Genomic DNA, 25,784 nt, shown 5'->3' on the forward strand with positions numbered 1-25,784 from the left:
TAATATATGCGGTACGGAGTTTCTAATTACAAACTATAATGAATATATACATTGCTTCAGTAAATACTTAAAATTATAACCCATGAAATTTTAATTGCCAACTTTAAGGCTCACAGTTATATTTATAGTTGATTCTAGTATGAATACTACAAAGTTTTTTATTTTTTTTTTAAATGCCATTTTTATCGAATTTAAATAACTTACAATGTTAGTTTTTGATAAATATTATTACCATTTTTCTTTTCATACTTTATTTTTCTGATACAAATAAATGCATATAAATGCAATAGTAACATATATAGGTATAGGTATATAAATAATATGAAAATAATAAATGTATTTTAGTTATTATTTTTACGTATTAGCTTTGTATCTTTAATATACGCATATAAACACACTGGCACGTATAGGTAATTAACTATACTGTTTATAATACAAACCGAGGAAATAATTGATCTTCTTTTACATAGGTACATATTTATCTGCCTCATTATTTTTTCTCATTTAAATTACGATTAAATTAATTTATGAAATTCACTAGTTAACAAAATATATAGGTATTTTGTATAATAAACAAGTTTATAATGGCTTATTTCTTACTTTTAAATAGTTATAATATTCATTTAAAATTTGGAATTAATTGTAATATTATTTTTAGCTAAGATTTACTAAGTGGATAATTTACTGATTTCTTGAAATAGAGTCTTAAAGACTTGAATTGTTTTGCTATACCTTGAAGTAAGCCATTTTAGCCATTAGTGTGTTATTTTTTTAAGCTTTAAATAATAATACCATTGCATTAAAAAAAAAGGTTTTTTTAGAGAAGCTAGATACCAAAAAGTTAGAAAATTCGTTGAATTCATTTTTTTTTCGTTCATAGTTTTTACAATTTTTTCAAATTTGCATTGATAATTGTTTTTCTTTGAATCGATTAGAAATTAATAAATATATTTAGTAACTACTTTCAAAATACCTAGATGTATATATATATATATATATATATATATATATTTAAAAGCCAAATCGTGGTAAATAATTTATTGACAAGTACCACAGTATAAATATACTCTATAGGTACTGTATATTAAAAATTCTAATAAAAGTTCGATTACTAATATTCCAAAATAAAAACAATTATTTTGAAATAATAGAATATTTTAAATACCATAACATGTTTCAGAAATATGTACAATAACTTTTAAAATTTTTGGAATATAGCTATTAAAAAAGAAATAATCCTCCTATTTACAATACCTATTTCAATTTTAAGTGAGTTGTGAGAATGTTTAAACTTAAACATTTTACATACCTATTCAACATAACTCAAAACTCGTATAATAATTTAAATATTGTAAAAAAACCTACGTAAGAACAAAAGGTTGATTCTGATGAACGTAATTTTTGATGTTGCGCGTAGGTCAGATAGAGAAAACAAATAGTGCACTGATATCTTCTTAAGTTTTTTACTAGAACTATACATATTATATATTATAAATCTCCACAAATTAAATTAAAATTATTTAAAGAAAATTTTTTGTTTATGAATTAAGTTTTTAATGATGATAAATTTATAAATTCTTTAAAAAATCATTACTTTGAACATTTAATTGTTTATTTTTATAATTTTAATTATAATACTAAGATATAAATAAATATTACAGTTATACGTTTAATTAATAGTACTATTTGTCATGTCATTGTACTGCAATACTAACGAACAGGTCGAAAAAATCGTTCATTGTATTGAAAGTATGTTATTATTAGTTGAATAGGTAATTTGTTATAATTGTGTCTGGAATTCTGGATGCAACATGTTTGCTATTAAGAGGTCTTGTTATTGTATTTCACGTTTGTTAGATAAGAAAAATGAAAGTTATATAAAAGATAGTCAATTTACCTGTTTGATTAATATTATGTTTTTGGCTCGACGTTATCATTCATTGATGGAAAATTGCCGATTAATTATTTCTTGTTCTCAATCCAAAAGCTGTCTATCAAATTCTATTGTTTACGTTAGTTGGTCATTGCGCCTATGTAAATTTGGCTCATCTGATTTATACATAATTTTAAATATACTTATATTTATATGTATATAGAAGCCAATCAACATATGATTGAAAAAATACAATTATTGTGTACGAGTTGTCAAATTCAAAATGCTGTCGTCTTAACTATTTAGTTAATACTTCTGACGTCAGAAATATGTGTTCTATTCTTTTTTTTCTTTTAATATTTGTGGCCGCATCACGTTTCTCTCGATAGATTCACATGCTAAAAATATCCCTCGAGGAAGAACTAAGGAATGAACGTTGTTAGTGCTCGCTGAGTTGTGGTCATGTGCTGTGTTAAGTGATTTTTTTTTTACAATGGAGCAACTTATTCGAAGGTGGGTCTATACTTTTTGATATTTATTTAAGTATTTATTAAAATATTATTGTTTTATTATTTTATTTAAAACGCTGATTATTTTATGATTTATTAAAATATAATAACTTATGTAATATTAAATTTGAAAATAAATTAAATTTTATCAATGAGAAGACTCGTGGTCTATACTATATTTTTTTATACTAGATACAAAATAAAATTGTATTTTTTCATTATTATTTTATAGATTTAATTTTTGTGTTCAAGCATACAGTTTAAAGACTTAAAATAAATTATTAATTTTACACTTATATTTAATTTTATGTTTATTATTCTGATTATTTTTTCTGCTGGTAAAAATACAAGAATATAAAACAAAATATCATAAATGTAATAGTATTTGAAATACTTTAAGTATATCTAATTTTATTTTAATTGAATCTTAGATATGCGAAATTGTTCATTAAATAATTTAGCCAATGTAATTTCTAAGTGTTTGCCTACTATAACATTCGATATATTTTTTTAATAAAAATAATGTTAAATAAAAACAATATTAAATTACTATGATAAAGCTTGAATATAGGCAAGCAAGTATTTTTTAATATTAAGTAGTACAACATGTCTACATGATTTATAAGTTATAACCATAATATTAAAATATGTTATTAAATTTTATTATACATATACTTAAATTAATACTCAAGTCAGATTTTTTTCTTGAGGCAAACATTTTTTTTTGTTTTTGAACATTTTTGAAATTTATATGGGTAATAGACTTAACGTCAAGTCTAATACTAAATAGTTTTTTTTTTATGTTAAAATGATCTTTAACAAATATTTAGCTTATCAGTGATGAAATCTTATCGAATTGTGAAATATGTTCGGGAGGTTAATGGTGATATGATCAATTTTAATTAATAGTGTAATCACATATTGAGTGTACGATTGCATAAAATAAGATATTTTGGACAGTGTCCACGCCCTAAATTAGTGTAAATATTATTAGTCATCTTTATTTTTATGTCCACTCGCGCCATATTGGTTTTGGTCCAATTCCCACAAGTAGACGTTCTATTTTAAATAAATTTAGTGACACTCAACAAATTCAAATATTTTATTTCAAAAATCCATATCAGTCCTTAAATATGTATTAAATAGTTTGATTACCATCTCGATTATTCAAGGACTTTATTAACTAGGTAAAATCCATTACTAAAACCAATGTTATATTTATTTTTCTAATGTTAAATGATTATTTTTGTGTATTTCAAGTATTTTCATTAGACTTGATTTGCATTTGAAATGCATAAAATAAATATATTCTGATAAGATAATTGTATTTAATTGTTATACAATAGACATTAATAAGATGCACATAAGATATACAACACACATTGTAAAATATAAAGCTTATGCGTAAGTATAACGTATGATGCATATTACATAACACATAAGCACCTATATAACTAGTTATCAATATAAATAAGTTTTTATGAAAACTTAAAAAAAAACATTAAATAATTATATTTGTTACAATTTACTTAAGATTATAATTTTTCTTTTGCAATTATTAGCTTTCTCACTAATGTATATAAATTAATTATTATTATGTTATCCAATTATGCTATTTTAGATAATAGTAATTTATAATATTTGATATCAATTTGAATTTATGGCATAGTTATATAGATTTAAAAATTAAATTAATTCACATATAGGTAATAACATGGATCATAAAAAATAAAATATAAATTTAATAATTTATTTGACTTAAAACATATAAATACAAATATAATTGTAAGTCTTTTCATTTGATAAAGATTTAGGTAAAATATTATGTAATTAGTCAGTATAATAAAATTGAATTTATTATGGTAAATTCGATGAATGTTTCGATAATATTTTTTTTATTGCATTTGTTTGTCATAAATAAATAGAGTACCGTAGTTTATAAAAAAATTGAAGTTATCTCTTTAAAAAAAAGTATATCCTTATATTTACAACTTTTTTTTAAAATTAATCAAATCAATTCTTTATTAATTTTTAAAATTATTTTTTACTTCGTATACAATTTACTTATGCAAATTTAAAATTATATCTTTAGTCTGAGTATTTATTCATAACTATGATATTTTTAAAAATTTTATTTTGTTTTAGATTGTTTAAACAAATATTATATTTTATTTATTTTTAAAGGATTTGAAAAATTAAATTTAAATTATATTGCAGTATACTTAACATATTTTTCACATGCAATGATATTCGTGTATAAACATTTTTATATAATATGCATCTAACTAGTAATAAATATTATTTTAGTTTTTATTTATGTAATTTTTAATTATTGTGTATAATAAAAAAAACTATGGAACAAAATAATTTATGCATTTTATGCTTTAAGTAATTATTTAATTCGTAAATTTATCTTATTTTCCATATAATAATTACAGTTAAAATTAAAAATTTTGTAATTTTTATTTATGAAATCGAAAACAAATATTTTTATAAGTTAATTTAATGCGTTTACTTTTTCTATAGACAGTAATTTTAATTTTATACAAAAAAAATTATACAAAACTGTTTTTTAAAAAATATAACATATAAAAATATTATATTTTTAAATTTAGTAAAGATAAGATTGTAATCATAAAGTTCTCATTTCATTTTAAAATAGCTTTTGGTTATAATAATATTTTGAAAAGCTGTGGGTATTTGCTAATTTACAATGCTGAAAATATCTTATTATTTATTTTTATTTTTTTAAATTGATGTATATCCATGAGTATATTAGAGCTTATACGTATTTGTAATTCATAATCATCAGCTAATTATGTTGTTAAAATATTTTTAAGTAATTGCACAAAGATATTGGTTTAGTTACTTGAAAGTTTTAAACTAGTACGTGGAATTTTATTGATGCAATATACTCAATATGTCAAATTAATTAGTCTCACTTTTTCATAATGATTTACACTAATAAACAAAAATAATTGCATATTTTTTTTCTTCTAAAAATATATTTTGAATTGACTCAATACGTATTTTAAATTAAAAACTTTGTACAAACATCATTCAAAATAAATTATACTACAAATATTTATTGACATTTGTTATACTGTTTAGTATATTGTATATTGTAGTATTGTACAGCTTGTCTGAAATGCTAATTATAGTGAACATATTTTCTAATATTAACCTTTACTCTGAGCCAGTTTAAATGAATGCTATAGAGGTTTGAAGTTTCTCTATATTGTTCTACAAATTCAAGTATCAACCAATAAAACAAAATAAATTTTGACAATCACTGAATATTTTAATACATGTTTAATTTAAGCTTGAACCATAATATTATGTAGATACAATTACCAACATATAAATTCTAACAATGCATTTCTAATAAAGTTATTTTTTGTTTTAATTATCATTAAATACGATTTTATTTTGAAAACATTTTGAAAGTTTTGTTTTTTAAATAAATATAGGTCCTAAATCAATATAAGTTATATAGTTTAAAAAAAAGTTAAAAAAATCATAAGATACAAATTTTGTTATAAAAATAAAATTAACATATTGTGAAATATTTACGATTACATATATTATTTTTTAATCGCCTTTTGTAGTAATTTAATAGTGGATATTTGATAACACTATGAATATGAGAAATATGTATGAATAAAGTTTAATAAGATAAAAAACCATTATTAATTGTGTTTTATATTACCTATGATACACAAATTTTGTGTATTTATCAACATAATAAATAAAAATAATTATGATCTACGAATAATGAGCCAGATAATTTCTGGAATGAAATCGAAATAGGTATTTACATATTTTAATAACTATAAATTTCACCTATTTGTTAAAATTAAATTTTTATAAGTTTATTTATTAAATAGGTTAGTATAGTTATACTTGGATAGTGTTCTATTTAATATACTGGTACACCTATCTAAAATTCATGTTTTTAATGTGTTACATTTACACATTTATATTAATTTTTTTTAAACATACAAACGAGTTATTTATCTTTTCCATTGGCCATTTTCCCACTTTATTTACTAGTTTTTGCTAATTATTATCGTTAGATGTTTTATCTAAATAAAACATATTTTCTACAAGACATGTAATTATGTCATACAGACAAAAATCGGATAAGTATTATTTCAAATCAAAAATTTATTTTAATTTATAATTATGATTAGCATAAATGTATATTTAGTTCTAGAACAAAAGCATTCTTATTTATTTTGCAAACAATAGTTTCGCATTCAAAAATATTAAGTTCGGTAGTAATCAAAGATAAAAAGTTGTTATGTATATTATTTAGATATAAAAACAATTTTTTTAAATACTAGAAACAAATATTCTAGGATTTTAATTAAACAATAACAATTTTATTTAAAAAAATTAAAATGCCTTAGTTTTTTTTTTTTGGTTCATCAGATTACTTACTCGTCTTTTTTAATCAGATTTTGATAGTTGTACTGTATAGTTCAAGTATAATCTATTCTAGATCATTATATTAGAGAAAAATATATATTTCCCATTACGTGAATTTCTCTAACAGACAATTTTGTAAAAATAGGTTATTAGCCATACTTATTTTATGTTTATAAAGAGAAGTACACACATTGAGAAAAACAAAAATTTGTATACGTTAATAGATTGTATATAGTTTAGTATCAAACGTCATAGCACCATGTTGTTTTACACTGTATAATTAACAACTTGTTAACTTTATACTTCTTGTGAAGTACCTATATAGTTATATAAAGATGCATGTATATAATTATTACGCAATACTATATATGATTATTTATTTATATATAATATACAAGTATGCGTGTATACAATTATTTAATATAACGTTGTGTAATTATCAACGGTTGTGTATTTATAATAAAAATATGTGAATGAATCAAATATATGTTTTTGATTTCATAGATAAATTAATTTTAGATTTGAATCGAAAATTAAATTTCTTGATCCTTACATATCATATCTATATACTTTATTTTCTGGCACAAAATTTAATAATTCAACTTTTTCTCATTAAATTATACATAAAATGTAATGTAACATATTTTTAAATTCGCAGTGTTAATTTTTCATATAACTAAATACTTCAAAATTATAAAATTATGGTACGTGGCTTATTTTATAGTACCAAAATAACGTAGAATTTTATAGATTTATATAAATAATATGCCTATAAATAAATTCCAATAAATAAATTAAGAATTATATTATTATTAAATTTTTTATTTTTTAGTTATTTAACTATGTGGTTTATTTTATTTTAAATAGTTATGAAAACTATAATTCTATCAATTAATTGAATAGTTTTTGAAATATATATTTAAAATACTTGATATTATCTGTATAAATATAAAATACATACTTAATAGTTAATTATACGTTAGCCATTCCATCTGTGTTTAGTATAATAATGGATTGATACAATATAATAAAATACTTTTTAATTTGAAGTTAAAATTTATTTTAATAATGAATTATAGTTTAATTAAGTGAATATAATGTATATTAAATGTCATAATCTAATATACAATTTAAAAATTCACTTCTAATTATAATAACAGTACTAATTATTTGATTCATAATAATTAACAACACTATTTAATAAAAAGTTAATTTAAATTTTGAATAAATTACTAAATACCATTTACGAAATATTTCACCGGTTTATAATTATATATCTAGTTACTGAGATTTTAATTTAAAAATAATTTTCTTACAAAATATATAAGTATTAATTATTGATTTATCTATATTCTTCATGAGTTTATTGTAACGAGATACTTACACATAACATTGTATTAAATATCAATTTTTATGTTATTATTTTTTTTTCAGAATGTTATTATGTAGAATTCCTTACAAAGGACGAAGGATGTTATTGAATTGTTGAATTAATAATAGAAGTCCTTCCACACTAGAGTACACAGGACGAAAATATTTTTTTTTTGCTATTGAGCACCAACCGGTTTGCACATTATAACGATGGGCGTAGCCGAAGATTTTGCTCCTAGCTTCACGCAGAAGCCACAACTGCGACAAGAAGACGAAGGAAACAGATTGATATTTGAATGTCGACTGTTGGGATGTCCCAAGCCAGAAATTACATGGTTCCGGGGTGAGACTCAGCTGGCCGAAGACCACCGGACTGTAATGAAAATCCAGGCAGTAGCTACCAACACGTATGTAGTAATTCTTGAGCTGGATGATGTAATCGAAATGGACGCTGGCCTTTATAAGGTCAAAGCAAAAAATAAAATGGGTGAAGTGGCAGCATCGATCAATTTGAATTTCAGCCGTGAGTATCGCAACAGTATTATTTTTATTTGTTTGTTTCTATTTTTTTAATATTGATGAAAAATTTACCTCTTTAATATTTATTTGTAAAAACATACAATTTCAATTATAACATAATTGGGAGTTTGAATTTTCCCTCGTAAAAGTGATAAGTTCATAATGATTAAAACAGTACCTACAATAAAATTTTGGCATGAGCCCATTTTTTATTCTAAATGTGTGAAATATTCACACGGGTCTTTAAATATTTTAAATAAAATTATTTTTAATTTGATGAAGAAAACTAAAACTAGAAATAAAATTATTGTGTTTGAAAAATAATCATAAAAATTTTATATTTTACAATTTAGTTTTTATTTGTTCATAGTTTTCATTTATATTCAAGCTTATAACAAAATAATTATACTATAATAAAATACTGAATGTTTTATATACCTTAAAATTGTATAATATACACAATAATAAATATTTAAATATTTAATAATAATATATTAATATGTATAATATACTAATATGCGACCATATATATATGTAATAGTATGTACTATTCAACTATTGGTTAAATTATTCTCAAAATTTGGTAAAATATACGTAGGTACCTATTATAATAATCAATATTATGATACTGTTATCACACTTAAGCTAAAAAAAAAATAATTCATTATAATTAATGGATATGTGGTATCTTACATGGATTGCAAATAATTACTTCAGAAATGTAGATATTACAAGTTTCTATTTTTATTGATTTTTTTAATTTTGATTTAGTTAAAAAAAAGTGGTGGATATAATATGAATACGTTTCAAAATATTTTTCAGTTTTTTTTTATATACCTACTATAATAAAGGTATAATTATGAGTATTATTTAATAACACTATTTGTTGACAACAAGAATTTTTTTATTAAAACATTTTTTTATCACTTTATTATTTATTGGGCATATTTTTTTTTTTTAACTATTGAAGTACTTAGATTTTTTAATATTTTTATCATGTTTTTTCTCGATTTTTTATGGAACATTTTATTTAAAAGTTAAATTTTTATATTAATTTTATGAAATAAAGTCATAATTTTTAGTTGTAAACTTAAGCGGGTCAAATTTCTACAGATACTTTATAAATTAACAGTTAAACAAAAATAATATTCTGAAATTATACAATTAAATGAGCTACTTATGACGTATAATTTATAAATAATATTATATATTTCAATGCCCGATTTACGGCATTAATTGGTACGTGAACATAACAATTGATTATATTTTATAAAAAAAAATAGCCCTTCTATCTTCTCAAGTTCGTTAACATTTATGATGTTGGCACTATGTCTATGTAAAAATACACAGTGATCCAGTGAGAACAGTTGAGTGGGTTAATTTTGGCAATAAACTCACATTCCCCTAAATATAGATAAAGAGTTCTGTCACCAAACGTTTCTACTAATGAGACTTGCATTTAAAATTACTTTGCTAAAAAATATGTTTAAGAACACCTAACAATAAGAATTTTTTTATTTAAATGTTTTATGAACAGGCAGGTTAATAATTTATTATACATTTATTATACCTATCTCTATTTTAAAATATCAAATTAAATTATTTATTGATTATACCATAGTTATTTATTCTTTCATATGAAAAACATCATAATTTAACAATAGCTATTAGAAATAAATAATTTTAAGGTATTTTTAATTCATTTGTAAACAGTAAAAATAATTGTTAAAAGTTGTTTTCATTGAAACATTTAATTGAATATGATAATATATATGCATATAAAATTGTATTTATGAAATGCTTTGAAAAATTCAAGATGAAGTTTAAAACCGTAACGCTGTTATTTAAATTATTATAATTTAAGGTTAAATATTTCCAAAATATTTATGCTATAGTATTATATTTAATGACTAACCTGTAAGTACGTACATCTAATGCATATTTATGTCAAAAAAATCATGTTTTTAATTTTTTAACCAGTACTTACTTAAAGTATAATTCTATACTAATATGCCAGTTTACTTTAAAAATTATATTAATTGTAAATATAATATGCTATATATTATTAGCATCACACAATATATTTAAAGTTATCAATAAAATAATATTATTAAAATAAAATAAAATAATATGATATACGATATAGGATAATTAAAAAGATTTAATAACTTTGGAGATTGAAGAATACATTTTAAAGCTTTTTTTAGTATTCGTCAAACTTAAAATTATTATTTTTTGAAAAATATCTGGCTTGATAAAATACTTTATGTTAAAATAATAAAAATAAAAAAAAGCCATTAAACTATACATAATGATCATTGCTCCCATTTTTGATATTTTTTAAGTAATATTAAGAAATACATAAAAATTATTTTAAATTAATAAGTTTCTATGTAAATCTATAGTATTTGGTTTGGGTTTAAAAGTACTTAAAAGTATAAAAAATATAGGTATCTAAGTATGTATGCAGTAATTAATTATTTATTCGAACATTAAAATAATAAATTAAACATTTGATGAAATATAAATTTTGGTTTGGCTTATATTCCAATCAACATAATATGTCAATTTGATAGTTAATTATTAGTTAATTGTTTTTTGTTTTTGTTTTAGCGGTTGACGAACCTCATGAAAAGTAAGTTATATTTATTCTTAACTTTAACCATTAAATTGTTTACTAAATTTATTAATATTTTTTGTAGACAAATAGATGGACTGGCCCCAACATTTTCAAAAAAGCCATCGATTAAACAAGAAGACGATGGTAAGAGACTTTTATTCGAGTGTATTATTCAAGCTGATCCAAAACCATCAATTACATGGATTCACGGTGGAAAACCAGTGATCGATTCTCCTAGACATAAAGTATGAATAAATATTATTTTTGAAAAATAAATTTTTATTTAAACACACGTATTGGAAATAAAACTAACCGTTTTTTGAAATACAATTTTTTATTTATAATCTTTTATCTTTTATGAATTTATGACTATAATTTTAAGTATTTATGGAAAAATTATTTATAAAAAACGGAAGTATCATTTTTGGAAATTGTTTACTGATATATAGGCAATAACAGAAATACAAGTTAACTTCCAATAATTTAGTTTTTATAAGGATTAAAAAGCTATCACTAGTAAAATAATAAATTATTATTAAATTTCTATTGTTTATAAAATAAGAAAAATTTTTATTCTTTTCAATTGTAAAAAAATAAAAATCTCTTTTAACTAATAAGAAAAATAAATAAATAGATACCTAAATCATAGTTTTTTATTTAAAAATAAATCTAAACTTTTCAGAGCCATTTTTAATTTTTAATTATTTATTTTTTCAGCAATATGTAGATAAAGATGGACATTCCTATTTAGCAACTCTAGAAATAAGAAACGTCACTGTTGAAGATGCTGGAAAATATAAAGTTACAGCGAAGAATGAGTTGGGTGAAAGTAATGCGACAATTAGTCTTAATTTTGACAGTAAGTATTAATAAGGTTTAATAATGCATTACTCGTATTAAACATATATTTAAACTTATACCTACAAATTAGGTATTTTGATTGTATAATTATATTTTAAAGAATTTGGCTTTCTTGCTTGTTTATTGTAGAGCTAATAATATTTATGAAAATTAAATTCAAAAAATAAATTAAATTAACTTAACCTTACATATAGACTTCAATTTGTAGTAATAAAAATATTTTGTATGGGCGATGCAGTATAAAATTAAATTATTTAAATGCAATTGGGCTTAGTTACAGTCTATTCTAAAATTGTGTAGTATAAATGAACTCTTCAATGAGTTTAATTTAATCTTGTAAATATATTGTATTATATAACTATTGCAATTGATTTTTGTGCGTCTGTTTGTGTGATATATTGCTATGTGAAAGGAAATATTCTTTAAAACAAAAATGAAATCATATATGATATTTACAAATATGATAAATTTTCATTTTGATAAGTTCATTTCAAAACCTAAATTCATACAAAGTATTTTCGGTTTAATTTCTTTAAAACACTTAGAATAAGCATTATTATTTAGGTATGTACTATACTGTATAATTTTTATTTAATTAAAAAAATTATATTTTTCAATATTAATAGGTTATTATTAGTAACCTAGACCTTAGAAGATGATTTTACTATAATTTTTAGATTTAATGATAACTGTTAAACGTATTGAATACATACAAATATATCATTGTAAATAAATATTTAGCCCATTAAGTTAAAGTTTAAAACATTCCAAGAATTAAAGTTCATACTGAACTTCAGATAAATAGGTAACTGAGAAGTTACTAAATTTAAATGCTTATTAAATTGGGGAAATATTGTATTGTCTTCTCGGGTATATTTATAATTACTTCCAAATATTGTTTTGAATTTATTTCTCATATTCTAAATTATTAAAATTGTTGTTATGATGTTGAGTTTCAGTCTTGTTAAGTATTTGAATACTTTTAAAATACGTTTTGATAAATGCATTTTCAATCATTTTTCTTTGTTTTTTTTCCAAAATATTAAATACTTTTATTCATATTATTTTATTTTAAAATAATATTTTTTTTTAATGGTTCTAAGTATTTATAAAATTGTATTAAATAAGCAAATAATCAAGTAAATAAATTATTCATCTACCCAACTGAAGTTTAACTTATCACAAATAACTTATAATCATGTAATAATATTATGTGTTATCTAAAATTCTCGAACCTATAAAAATATGATCATATTAATAAAGTATCTATATGTGAATATATTTTAGTATTAAATTTATTGAACTTAAAAAAATCTAAGCAGAATATTTGAATAATTTTAAAAATCATTTGAGGTTATTCAAAAAAGTATTTGAATACCCATTGTAAATACAAATGATACCAAATATTTAAATGAATCTTCTTAATTCATTTGAAAAGTATTCTTAACAAGTCTGTTGAACCTTAAGTTATCAAGAAATCCTGTTTGATAGTGCAATGGCATTTAATATAATAATTTTAAAATAATTTATTAAATCCAAAAATAAATTATACGTTTAATTTGAAAAATACGGTATGTAAAATTTTAAAATACTTAGTAACAATTTAAATTTAAATTTGAAAAATAAATACATTCAAATAAATAACTTACAGTAGGCACGTAATGAAAATTACTTCTTAGTGTTTTTTTGAAGGGTTTTGAATTGAACGCTTATCAAAACCAGATCTGTAATTAAAACATATTACCATTCTAATACATTAGCTTTGTAATATACGCAGTAGTATGTAATAAATAACGTGTGAGTTCACTATTTTCAACAATCTAAAACATATAATAAAAATTACTTAAATGTATACGTATATATACAGAAGTATTAAATATATATTTATTGGTAAATAGTTATTTAAAAAAAAAAAATGCGCGGTTTATGATCCCAAATATCACCCACATAAAATTATATTATTATATATAAACTAAATAGATAATTAATTTTAAGTTGGTTTAATATAGTGTAAGTGAAATTTATATATATATATATATATATTATAAAACTCTTTTGTATAAATGTATGACATAGATAATGTGTGTACATGGCATAAGGTTATTATTATTACGTGTACACTGTGGTGGGCAGTGATGAACTGTAGGTTTTCAGTAAGTTTTAACTTTAGGTGACGAAGCACCTGTACCTGAAGATGGGATAAAGCCCACATTTACTGAAAGACCTATAATTACACAGACTGAAGATAGTAGAAACGTTATTATAGAATGTCGTCTTGTGGGAGATCCAAAACCAACGGTTCAGTGGTGAGAACAAATATATTTTTGTTTTTATTAATTTTCACATTAATGATCATTATATTATTTAATTGGTTCTTTTTATACTATAGGTACCACGGTAAAAATATTGTGAAGGGTAGTAAGTATTCCTCGTCATTAAATGTAGATCAAAAGCTATATTACTTGGCAAAATTAGAAATAAATAATACAGAAGAAACAGATAGTGGGGAATACAGAGCCGAGGCAATCAATGTGCATGGAAAATGTGTCGCTAATGTAAATCTGAATTTAAATGATGATAATAAAGGTCATCTTAAGTAAGTAAAATATCTTAGTAAATATAATTATTTAATATAAATAATGGTTAGGCATAAAAAAATTGAAATAAAAATTATTGAAAAAATTATATTTACAATATTATGTCTTAGTTGTTTTGTGTGACATGTATTTTTATAAAGTGTTTACAATCCCTTAAAAGATACCCACTATAAATTATAAATTAAAAACTATACCTACAATTATACATATATATATATATATATATATATAATTATATATTCACTATTTTTATTTGTATAAAACATTAAATATTCATTATGGCTAAATGATTGTTTAATATTTTTATTTTTTATTTTATGATCATTTTGACAATATCCATATTATATACAATAAAGTTACATGATAAAATATTTTTATTTTATATGAAACATGCAATATTTAACCTACGTAAAGGGCCAACTTTCTTTATATATATATATAATTCTTCTGTGCACGTGTAAGTCACTAAACTCCTCTTAAACGACTGTACTAATTTTGATAAAATTTTTTGTATGTATTTGAGCCAGTCCCTGGATGGTTTAAATTCAAAATTGGGCCCAGTAGGCTGCGCTGATATCAGGTTTTAAGAAATTTCGAAATGAATAATGTCTTAAATAACAAACGTATGATTATTTGAAATCAATGATATCAGAAACCATTCATTCGATCGTCTTTCAGCTTTATTTTTAATTAAAAAGCTCACCTCGGGACATGGTTTAAATATAGTTTTATGGACCTTACTCTCATCCACGGAATATTAAAAGATGAAATATGAATATATTACTGACACCATTAATCTAGGAAAATTAAATTTAAAATTAATACTGGTATAATTTTTTTTTTGATAAAGCTAAGCTTAATACAACTAGAAGATTATCAATATTGTATTAACTTATTATTTTTAAGTTAATTTTAAAATAATAATTATAAAAATCTAATAAAAAAATGAACAAATTGCCAGTAATCAGATAAAAAACCGAGATATAGAGATACAACACTGTGCATTCGTTTGGGCGCGGAAGATTTTAAGTCCATTTTCGATTTTACAAGTTATTAATTTTTAAAATAATCGAAAAATATGAACATAAAAATATCAAAAGAACGCCGTGTCATCTATGGACAACAATTATAAATAATGGGATAAAAAAATAAGAAAAAGAAATTTGAACCACAAAAAAAGCGTAATTTTAATGGGTAACAAAGGGCTTGGTGATAACTGCTATGTTGCTTGCTCTCCCGTGTAAGCTCTTAAAACAATTTATATGTCTATAACCCTGATCATAAAAACTAATTACATAGTTTACAAAAAAAATATTTGAAAATAGATAGAAACTTTGAACAATACTTTAAAATTGTAAAAATTATAAAATTAATAGTTTTTATAGTAATACATTAACTACTCATAATTTATGAATTCAACTGAATTACTGAATTATAATAATTAATGTTGGGGATTTATAACAAATAAAAATATCAATCAAATAGTTTTTAATATTAAAAAATATTATTGATTAAATATAATAATAACAACATAATATTATTTGAAGTTTGAAAACAAAATTTTACTTTAGAACTGTATGATATCTACTTATTTTTAGTATGTACTTATCAAATGCTTGATCAGAAATTGATCATAGTCAGTATGATTGGTGCATATATTTGTCTTTAGTCCGTATTAGAATCTTATGTCGGTTTTAAAAATATTCACTTGCTGTGAGGAGTATAGTCTTTGGGCTATGTCAATTAGAGATTTAACACAGATTGCTTTTCGAATTTTTTAAAAATTAAAAGCTTGTAAGGAACATCCAACATGTAAGCATCTATATTGAGAACATATATTTTTAATAGCCTTGGCCATTTTTATATAATAATCATATAGCTCGATTAATTTTTTTTTTTTTTAACATTTATTTTTGGTCACAAGTTTAAAATAATAATAATTTAACACATACACTGTTATACTATGACAGGATAAATGCTTATACTCAATTTCTGATCTGATTCTTGTCCATACTTACTTATTTTCGTTTCATATTTAAATATAGCAAAACATTTTTATGTTATATAGTTAAATATTTTAAATTTAATAAATCAATATATTATATAACAAACAAAACAAATATTAGTTTTAATTTTAATACTACAGTTCTATTTTAAATTCTAATTGGATTGCTTTGATAATTTAACTTAACTAAGTATCTCTTTTTTTTTTTATTGCTTTTTTGAGCTAAATATTTACCTATTTTACATATAGTTTAAAATCAAGCTGTTTAAAAGAAAACACTAAATATGAACAAGAACATTTTTTAATAAGCTTTGGTTGTTTATCATACAAAAATTAAATTGATATAAAATAGATAATGATACCTATATTTATTTCAAACAAATACTTTGAAAATGTGAACATATTATAAGTAATAAGGATTTATTAATAAGTTTCAGTATTATTAAATAGGTAGGTATTTAAATATAAAATACCTATCTACTTTCAAATAAGCAAATAACAGTTCTTTAAAATTGTAATTTAATATTATAATTTGTGTACAGTAACCAAATTTGGTTATATAATATAAATAAATATAAAATAAATTTAATTAAAAATAAGTAACTTAGATTTAGTATACTGTATAATATGTACTACATAGTTTTGATACATAGTAAAATCCAAAAACACTTACAGTGATTGAACTTGATGTTCGTAATTTAGTATAAGTAGTTATAACTAAATGTCTTTACAATCTTTAGTATCTGATATTGGTTTTCTTAATTCAAGCTCTCAACGACCTCTATAATATTTTTTCTTAATAATGAATTCGATTTAGATACCCCAAAGTAAAAGTGAAATATCGAAACATTTCAAAGTTGATGTAATAAAAGTAAAATAGTATTGACCAATTTAATTGATTATGAAAATAATAACCTATGATAATGAAAACACAACACTATGAATTTGAAAACCTTTAAAATACGTATAAATATTTTATATTAACAACATATTAAAACCAGGGTAATACTAATAAAAATTAAATATAAGTAGTTAATTTTTATTTTTTAACTTGGATTACCTATAGAAATAAAGAATAAAATATTCAAGTTACGTATTTAAAAAATATTACTCTACTATAACTTTTAAACATAAATTTATGCTTAGCAAGTTATAATAATAGATTCAAAGCTAAAAAAGGGGTTGATACTATAGTTATTATAGAACTAGCAAAATGTATGTGAATAAATAATATATCATGTATAATAATTAATAAACTTTGGCATATGTGTAAAATATTACTGATTCGATGATATCTTATTTTTATAAAATTTTCCGTTTTTAATTAAATAAGTAAGAAGCTATTTTTACCGTTATATTTATATTTATTATTTTACTTTATGGTATATTCAATTACAATGCTTAATAAATATTTATTTCATTTTTTTTTTTTTATATTTTTAGAATTCCAGAAGGAAAACAACCAAGGTTTCCTAAGAAGCCAGTGATACATCAAGAGGGGGATGTTTTAGTAATGGAGTGTGAGCTGGAAGCTAATCCCATCCCAGAAATAAACTGGTATCAAGCATCTAAATTAATATTAGATACAGGACGGATTAGAATGTCAAAAAAGACAATTGGCAAAGACATGTATTTACTTAGATTAGAAATCACAAATCCCACCAAAGAAGATGGTGGAAATTATCGTTGTAATGCTTGTAATATATTTGGTGAAAGCAATGCAAATATATCATTGAATTTCCAAGGTATACCCAAAAAAAAAATATATATATATATATAATACAACCTTATGCACAATTATTGTACCCTATATTCCATTACAACCGCGCATGTTAAATACCAGTAATAAATTAATGTGAATAATAATAATATTGTAACATAAAAATTAACGTGTGGGTATTAATATTAATATACATATATATATAAATACATATATTTTATTTTATATACAAAAATACATAAATATTTTTAAATGTTTAAATAAAAAAATCCCATTTTGATTTCAGGTGGTGATAGTAGTTCTGGATTTGCGCCATCGTTTATCGAAAAACCTCGAATAATTCCAAATGAATCTGGAACACTAATTACACTCCGGTGCAATTGCACAGCTAATCCTAAGCCAGAAGTTGAGTGGTATAAAGGAACGAAGCTTGTCACGGAGACATCGAAAATTTCTATGAAAGTTACCGGGAAAGAAAACATATACGAAATACTTTTATTGATACAAGTAATTTTTATATTTTTCATTTGTAATAATAATGCTATCAAAGTTATGGTTTTACAGTAAGTAATTAAAAATATCGATATTTAATTATAGGATCCAATTGGTCCGGATAGTGGCACTTATAGATGTCACGTGAAAAATGAACATGGTGAGAGCAATGCAAACTTAAATCTTAACATTGAAACCGATCCTGAACCAGAAGGTGAACCTCCTACATTCTTAATTAAACCAAGAATACAGTCCAAAAACAACGGTAAACTAGTTGTTATGGATTGCACTGTAAAGGCAAGTCCCAAACCAGAAGTCGTCTGGTACCTTGATGGTAAGATATTGAACCAATCTTCGAAACTTTCTTGGAGAGTCGAAGAAAAAGGGGATTCTTACTACATATGCCTGGAATTAAAGGTATTTTATGATAAATTTTAAATCCCAAAATAATTGCAAATGCATTTCTGTATAAATTTATAACTATAATATAGTAAATAATATAATTAGTTACTAATTTATTTTTAACATAACACCATTAGAATCCAGGTAAAGAAGACACGGGGTTGTATAAATGCAGTATAAAAAACGGGAATGGTGAACTGAATGCAAATCTGACACTCAATATTGAAAGTAAATAAAAACATATCCCAATAGTACACGTATTAAATACAAATTTTAATCTTTATATTTAACCTTGATTACAGTAATACCGGTGATCAAAGAAGTCCCACGTGTTGTCACAATATCAAAAACTAAAAACGTTGTCATTGAGTGTCGCATCCAGTCCATTTTCGAACCCCAGTGCACATGGAAAAAAGACAACACTGTGATCAAAGACAACGTTACAAGACAAACGAAAATCGAACGCGTTAATGATGTAATGAAATTTAATTAATAACATAAATAACCTCAAACGTTTATTTATTAAATAAATTGCATTTTTCTTTTAGGGAGAGTATTTGGTAAAATTAGAAGTGAAAAATGCAACTTCCAGCGATAAGGGTATTTACAATTTGATCGCTAAAAACGAAAAAGGTGAAGTAGTATCTAGTCCTATTGAAGTAAAAGAAGTTGTAGAAGAAAAAGTAGAAAAACCATCTATTGATGAGAAACTTAAATCAATCGTGAGTACTAATGAAAAATGTAGTGTTCGTGTGATTTTTCTTTTCATTTTAAATACTAATTCAACTAACAAATGAAACTTTTAAAGAATAATTAAATATAGGTTCACATATTCCTAAAATAGTTTTTTTCTTTTTATAAAAACGATTTTATAAAGATGGAATTATATGAATATTTATTCAAAATTTTCAGGTAAATTTGTTATAAGTTAATTTTATAAAATATGCATGTATTATTATCATATATAATAATAATAATAATAATTTGTTTTCACTGTTAAATAGATAATAAATATAAGTTCAATCAAATATAGTTACATAAAATTGCATATCATATGCAAGTGTTTTATTATTATTAATCGATTATAATATATATATATATATTATGTTTTAATTTTTGCCAGTCATATTATCATTTGATGCATTTTTTTCCCTATTGTTAAAAATTATCGGTCCCAACCGAGGATACTGACCATCGTGCATTGACCAATCGTTAACTTCTAGGTTTTTATTTTCTTCCTTTTCTAGCTCATCTTTCCACATCATAATTTTAAATTCTTTATCTTTATTTGGAACTTGCCTGATATATTCTACATCATTGCGTACTTTTTCCTTAAATTCAGAAGGAGTAGAATATTTATAGCTATCAAAGTCATCTTTTTCCATACTTTACCAAGAATTATTTATTTGTAAATGCGTATCGTTAAATAAAATAGAACTTCAATTTGTTTATTCAGATCCATTTCAGTTATTTTTTAAATCAAAACAATATATTGTATCTAATTAATATATGTTTAATTGCAGCCAAAATATATGAAAATGGTTCGAGAATATTGTGCAAAAATTAAAATTCATTTTTACACAAATGTTAAGTTAATTTTAATAATATTTTGATGAATAAACTCAAATAGCTAATGTTAATATTTAATTTAGAACACATCATATGCATACACTGAGTTTTAAGAAAATATTGTAATTGCAATCCACATTGCAAAAAAGAAAACAAACATGTTTAAGCTTTTATAATGCATTTTAAAATAGTCAGATAAAATACTTAAATAATAATTCCTAAACACGCATTTCTATTAATTTTTAATACAAACATAAATTTCAATATGTTCATCAAACAAAAGTGTTTTAAATTATCGACCATTCGTGGTATACCTACATAGTATAATGCTACGGGGTTAATTACTATGGTCTAATACTATCAGCTAAGTAGGTATGTATAAATAAATTTAGAAATAAAATACTACATAACTAGTTATTACGAATGTTATAAGTTATTAGTTATGATCTTATAATTATTAAAATATATTTATTCTTATTTAACTCTATTATATAATTTATAATATATTTAATTAGAAATAATATAATTTTTCTTGTATAAAATAAAATTGTAATTTTAACAAAAATATGATTACAGTATTACGCCTAATGGATTTGATGTACAATGTACAATTGTATTGTATTATATTTTAATTGTTGTTAATAATTTGCTTTTTGCAAATAATGCGAGTAATTCTAATTTAATATGCTTTATTTTATTTTGCAATTTGAAAGTTTAAAAAAATGTTTTAATGCTTCATGTGCCAGTTTTAATTCTATAATCAAAAGCAATTCAAAATATACTCAAATTTATAATATAACACCATCCTCGAAAAGATGTTAAGAATTGGTGATTAATAAAACTTAGTGAGTATTTTTCATGTAACATTATAATTATTTTAGAGCTATAAATTTTAAGTAAAATAATAAACAAATGTATATTACCTTTATTGAGTAAGATAGACAAAATTTAAGTATAATATTTTTAAACCTTATTATAGCGTGCTAATGAAGGTGAACGAATAGAATTTGTTTCTAGTTTATCCAAAATTGATAAACAAGTCACAGTCATATGGTACAGGTAAGAAATTAAATATTAAATAAAAATGTTAAATTATGAATTATTTGTAAAATACATTATTTAGAAACTCAACAAAAATAACGGAGACATCAGAAACAATTATTAACTTTGATGGAAAACGCGCAAGTTTAATAATCACGAAAACCAAAATAGAACACTCTGGTACCTATAAAATTGTATTTAAAAATTCTGCTGGAAGTGATGAATCATCTGCAGAACTTAATATTTTTGGTGAGCGTAATTCTATTAATAATATATAAAAGTATTAAGAAAAATAATAATTTTGTTTGTTTTTTTAACAGAAAAAATGGAAGTTGATGAGAAACAAGAGGTAAGATGATAAGATAAGAAAAAAATATAATTTTTTTTTTTTTAAGTGTTTAAAGTCTTTTGAAAAACAATTTGTAAACAATGTACAACATATTTCAGGAGGAAGTTAAAGAAACAAAAGAAAAAACTGTAAAACGAAAATCTTCAATAACAACCAAGGTATAAATCAAATTTTAAACCGTAGTATTATGTATTATACAGTTTATGTTAAATCTGTAATTAAGTAAATTACGTTTAATTTTAATTAGAAAACGGAAGAAAGTGAAACTAAAGAGAGTGCTTCTCCAGAAGTAAAACGAAAATCTTCAATACTTAAAGTAAGAAATGAATCATATATTTAACTACAATTGTATAGTACCTATATATTATAATGTCATGCACTCACGATAGTGGTTTTTATGTATTTATATTTCAAGTTTTAATATTTTTAAATATTTTTGATAGTTTTTTTTTAGTATTCAGTTTTATTATATTTACTTACATTTTACACCTTTATTCAAGGACTTATAATTTTAAACTGTATTCATTATTGTTTTATTTTTCATTAAATTTTTAATGATCAAACTACATTTAATTTGATATGTCCAATTATCTTTTTACGTATTACACTTTAAACTATATAATGATCTTTCTAAGTATTTACAACGAGTTCGTTAAACTTTTCTATTGTATACATTTTTCTCGTAATTAATATTTGGTATTGTAAGACATAATTGATTGTAGATTTATATTGTGCATTATGTTTCAAATATTTTTGATTATTATGTTTATTTAATAAATTTACTTTGTATAGACTACTGATGAAACTGAGATAAAGGAAGATGGACAACAGGAAGTAAAGAGGCGATCTTCAATATTAAAAGTAATTTATTTAAAATTATACGATACAATTAATTGAATACAATTCTACTAAATGGTTAAATATTTTAGAAATCTACAGAAAAAACTACAACTACAGAAGAGGAGCAGAAAGATAAGGAAAAAAGAAGATCTTCAATATTAAAAGTAATTATTTTAAAACTGAGAATACTAATTTAGTCAATTAAGTCCATTTTAATATACAGAATTTAATTTTCATAAATTCAAAAAAATTAGTTTTTAATAAAATGGATGGCACAATATGTATTACATTTATTTATCACAGTAATATCATATATTATAATTATTTATAATTTAGTATTTAATCTGGGGAAGTGGTATAATTATTTTTATTTAAATAATAATTTGATATTTCATAATAAAGATTATTATTTTTTTATTCATTTTACTTAAAAAAATAAATATAGAAAATATTAGATATTTTTTTCGATTATTAATATATTTAATATTATATCATACAATATTATTCTTTCATTAATATGTAAGCATTTTCAAAAATAATTAAAGTTCCAGCAAAATTTTTTCTTTAACCTGTTAGTTTTTTGTGAAGATTTTAAGGTGAAGAATTATTAAAACGTATGAATAAAATCTTTTTTTTAAATTCTTCTAATAAAAACATTGAAGTTAAAGATGATGATATTAAGAAACCATTGATAGAAATAACTGTGCATAAATTATTAATTATTAATCCACGATAAATATTTAGTTATAAATACATTGAGTATAAACATGTTTAACAAATAGTAATGTCTCATATTAATGTAATTAGAACAAGATATGTGTCCACTACCCTAATTCTTTCATCTTCTTAATCTTTATATTTTCTTTATTGTTATGTTAAAAATTTTAGTATATTTAAAAACATTTCTAAACCTATTTTTAAATATATAGAAAACTTCTGACGAAAAAGATGAAGTTAAAGATGAAAAAATCAAGAAACCATCTGTAAAAGTATGTATAAATTATTTGAAAATAATGTAGGGTACTTAGTTGCTTGCGAAATAATAACATATTTTGTTCCATTTTTCAATTATACTCTATAATCAACAATGTTTAAAAAGAGTATTAATAATAATATGAACGGATGTCCACTAAATCTTAATTCATTATATCCATTGAGCTCATTTTTTTCTCTTTAAGTTAAACTTTTGAAAATATTATCAATATTGATAAATCTTATTTTTACCTGTACAGAAATTGTCCAATGAAAAAACTGAAGTTAAAAACGAAGAAACTAAGAAATCAGCGATAAAAGTAATTCACACATAATAAATAAATACATGTTGTATTTAATTACAATCGAATTTGCTTATAACGATGCCGTTTACAACGATTCCAAGCAATGTATTTGGTTGATTTTATATCTTATGTGTTATTACATTTTTATAATCCGGATATAACAATCAGATTCTCTTGGTCCCTTGAAGATCGTTATAAGCGAATTTGACTGTATTATATATTTAATAATGTATGTTTATATTTTTAATATCTAAATTCATATTATATAGAAATGAGGAAAGAAAGTTAACTATCAACAACTAAACAATTTACCTATCCCCCTCGATTTTTTTTTTTAGTTTCTAGTTGAAAATATTATTAAAAATTATAATATATTATTAAAATTTAATTATTTTAGAAATCAACAACTAATGAAAAACCAGAAGTTAATGATGAAGAAATCAAGAAACCATTAATAAAAGTATCTATAAATTAATTAGTTATTGAATATTAAAGTGTAGAATAAAATTATTTTTTGCTTTCAAAATAGTGCTAAATATTTAACATAAACACATAAATAGTTATATACCTCGTTTATATTTTAATTTAGATAGCCTTAGTAATGTATTGTTATTTTTTAAGCTTTATACTGAACATAGGCATTGTTACATTCAATATAAATTGGTAAAGCTTAAGTTTCTAATCATATGTCTCTCTATTTTATCGGGTTTTTATGGTATAACACTTATTTTTAAAATACCAACGATATTTATAAATTGATTTTGTTTTAATTTAGAAATCTCCAGTTGAAAAAACAGAAGTTAAAGTTGAGGAAACTAAGAAACCATTATTAAAAGTATGTATGCGTGTAATTTTTGGATAAATAATGTAGAGTTATTTTGTTCCTAATATAATAAGTATTTAAGTAATTTGATTATTTGTATATATTTTTATTTAAAATTTAGAGTTTATAGAATAGTGTTTTATTTTTTTTTTTGTGTTTTGCGTGTTTTATTTAGACAACCATAGAAAATGATAACTTGTTACCAACTGAAGAAGAAAAAGTTATTGAATCCCCCCAATCAATTAAAGTAATTACTTCTTTATTGCAAACATTATTTTTGATATATTTTACATTTATGAAATAGTTTAAATGAATAAAGTAAAATAGCTATTGCAGTATACAAAAATATTTTAAGTTGTGTATTATATAATATATTATAATATGTACTTTATTTGAATTAAATAAATATTTATGGACCTTTAACATTCAAATAAATGATTGTAATATCTACATATTAATTAAGAACTAGGTACCTTTAATAAATT

The 25,784-nt window shown here is 22.0% G+C and overlaps 1 protein-coding gene across 5 annotated transcripts in view; it reads left to right on the forward strand.

Annotated features, from left to right (window-relative positions):
• Positions 1 to 2,322: 2,322 nt before the first annotated feature.
• The window catches only part of LOC112596524 (twitchin), a 79,048-nt gene continuing 55,586 nt past the window's right edge, over positions 2,323 to 25,784 (forward strand). For all 5 annotated transcript variants that reach the window (XM_025342246.1, XM_025342247.1, XM_025342248.1 and 2 more), the window contains exons 1-13: positions 2,323 to 2,386; positions 8,248 to 8,707; positions 11,317 to 11,338; positions 11,406 to 11,568; positions 12,041 to 12,182; positions 14,355 to 14,490; positions 14,574 to 14,780; positions 18,230 to 18,531; positions 18,793 to 19,013; positions 19,104 to 19,415; positions 19,538 to 19,628; positions 19,703 to 19,875; positions 19,949 to 20,122. In XM_025342246.1, coding sequence (XP_025198031.1) covers positions 8,395 to 8,707; positions 11,317 to 11,338; positions 11,406 to 11,568; positions 12,041 to 12,182; positions 14,355 to 14,490; positions 14,574 to 14,780; positions 18,230 to 18,531; positions 18,793 to 19,013; positions 19,104 to 19,415; positions 19,538 to 19,628; positions 19,703 to 19,875; positions 19,949 to 20,122 — 2,256 coding nt within the window. In that variant the 5' untranslated portion in view covers positions 2,323 to 2,386; positions 8,248 to 8,394. The remainder of the gene's footprint in view (positions 2,387 to 8,247; positions 8,708 to 11,316; positions 11,339 to 11,405; positions 11,569 to 12,040; positions 12,183 to 14,354; positions 14,491 to 14,573; positions 14,781 to 18,229; positions 18,532 to 18,792; positions 19,014 to 19,103; positions 19,416 to 19,537; positions 19,629 to 19,702; positions 19,876 to 19,948; positions 20,123 to 25,784) is intronic.

The sequence above is a fragment of the Melanaphis sacchari genome, unplaced genomic scaffold (assembly GCF_002803265.2).
Source record: "Melanaphis sacchari strain LSU unplaced genomic scaffold, SCAv2.0 Contig32_pilon_pilon, whole genome shotgun sequence".
Taxonomy (NCBI): Eukaryota; Metazoa; Arthropoda; class Insecta; order Hemiptera; family Aphididae; genus Melanaphis; species Melanaphis sacchari.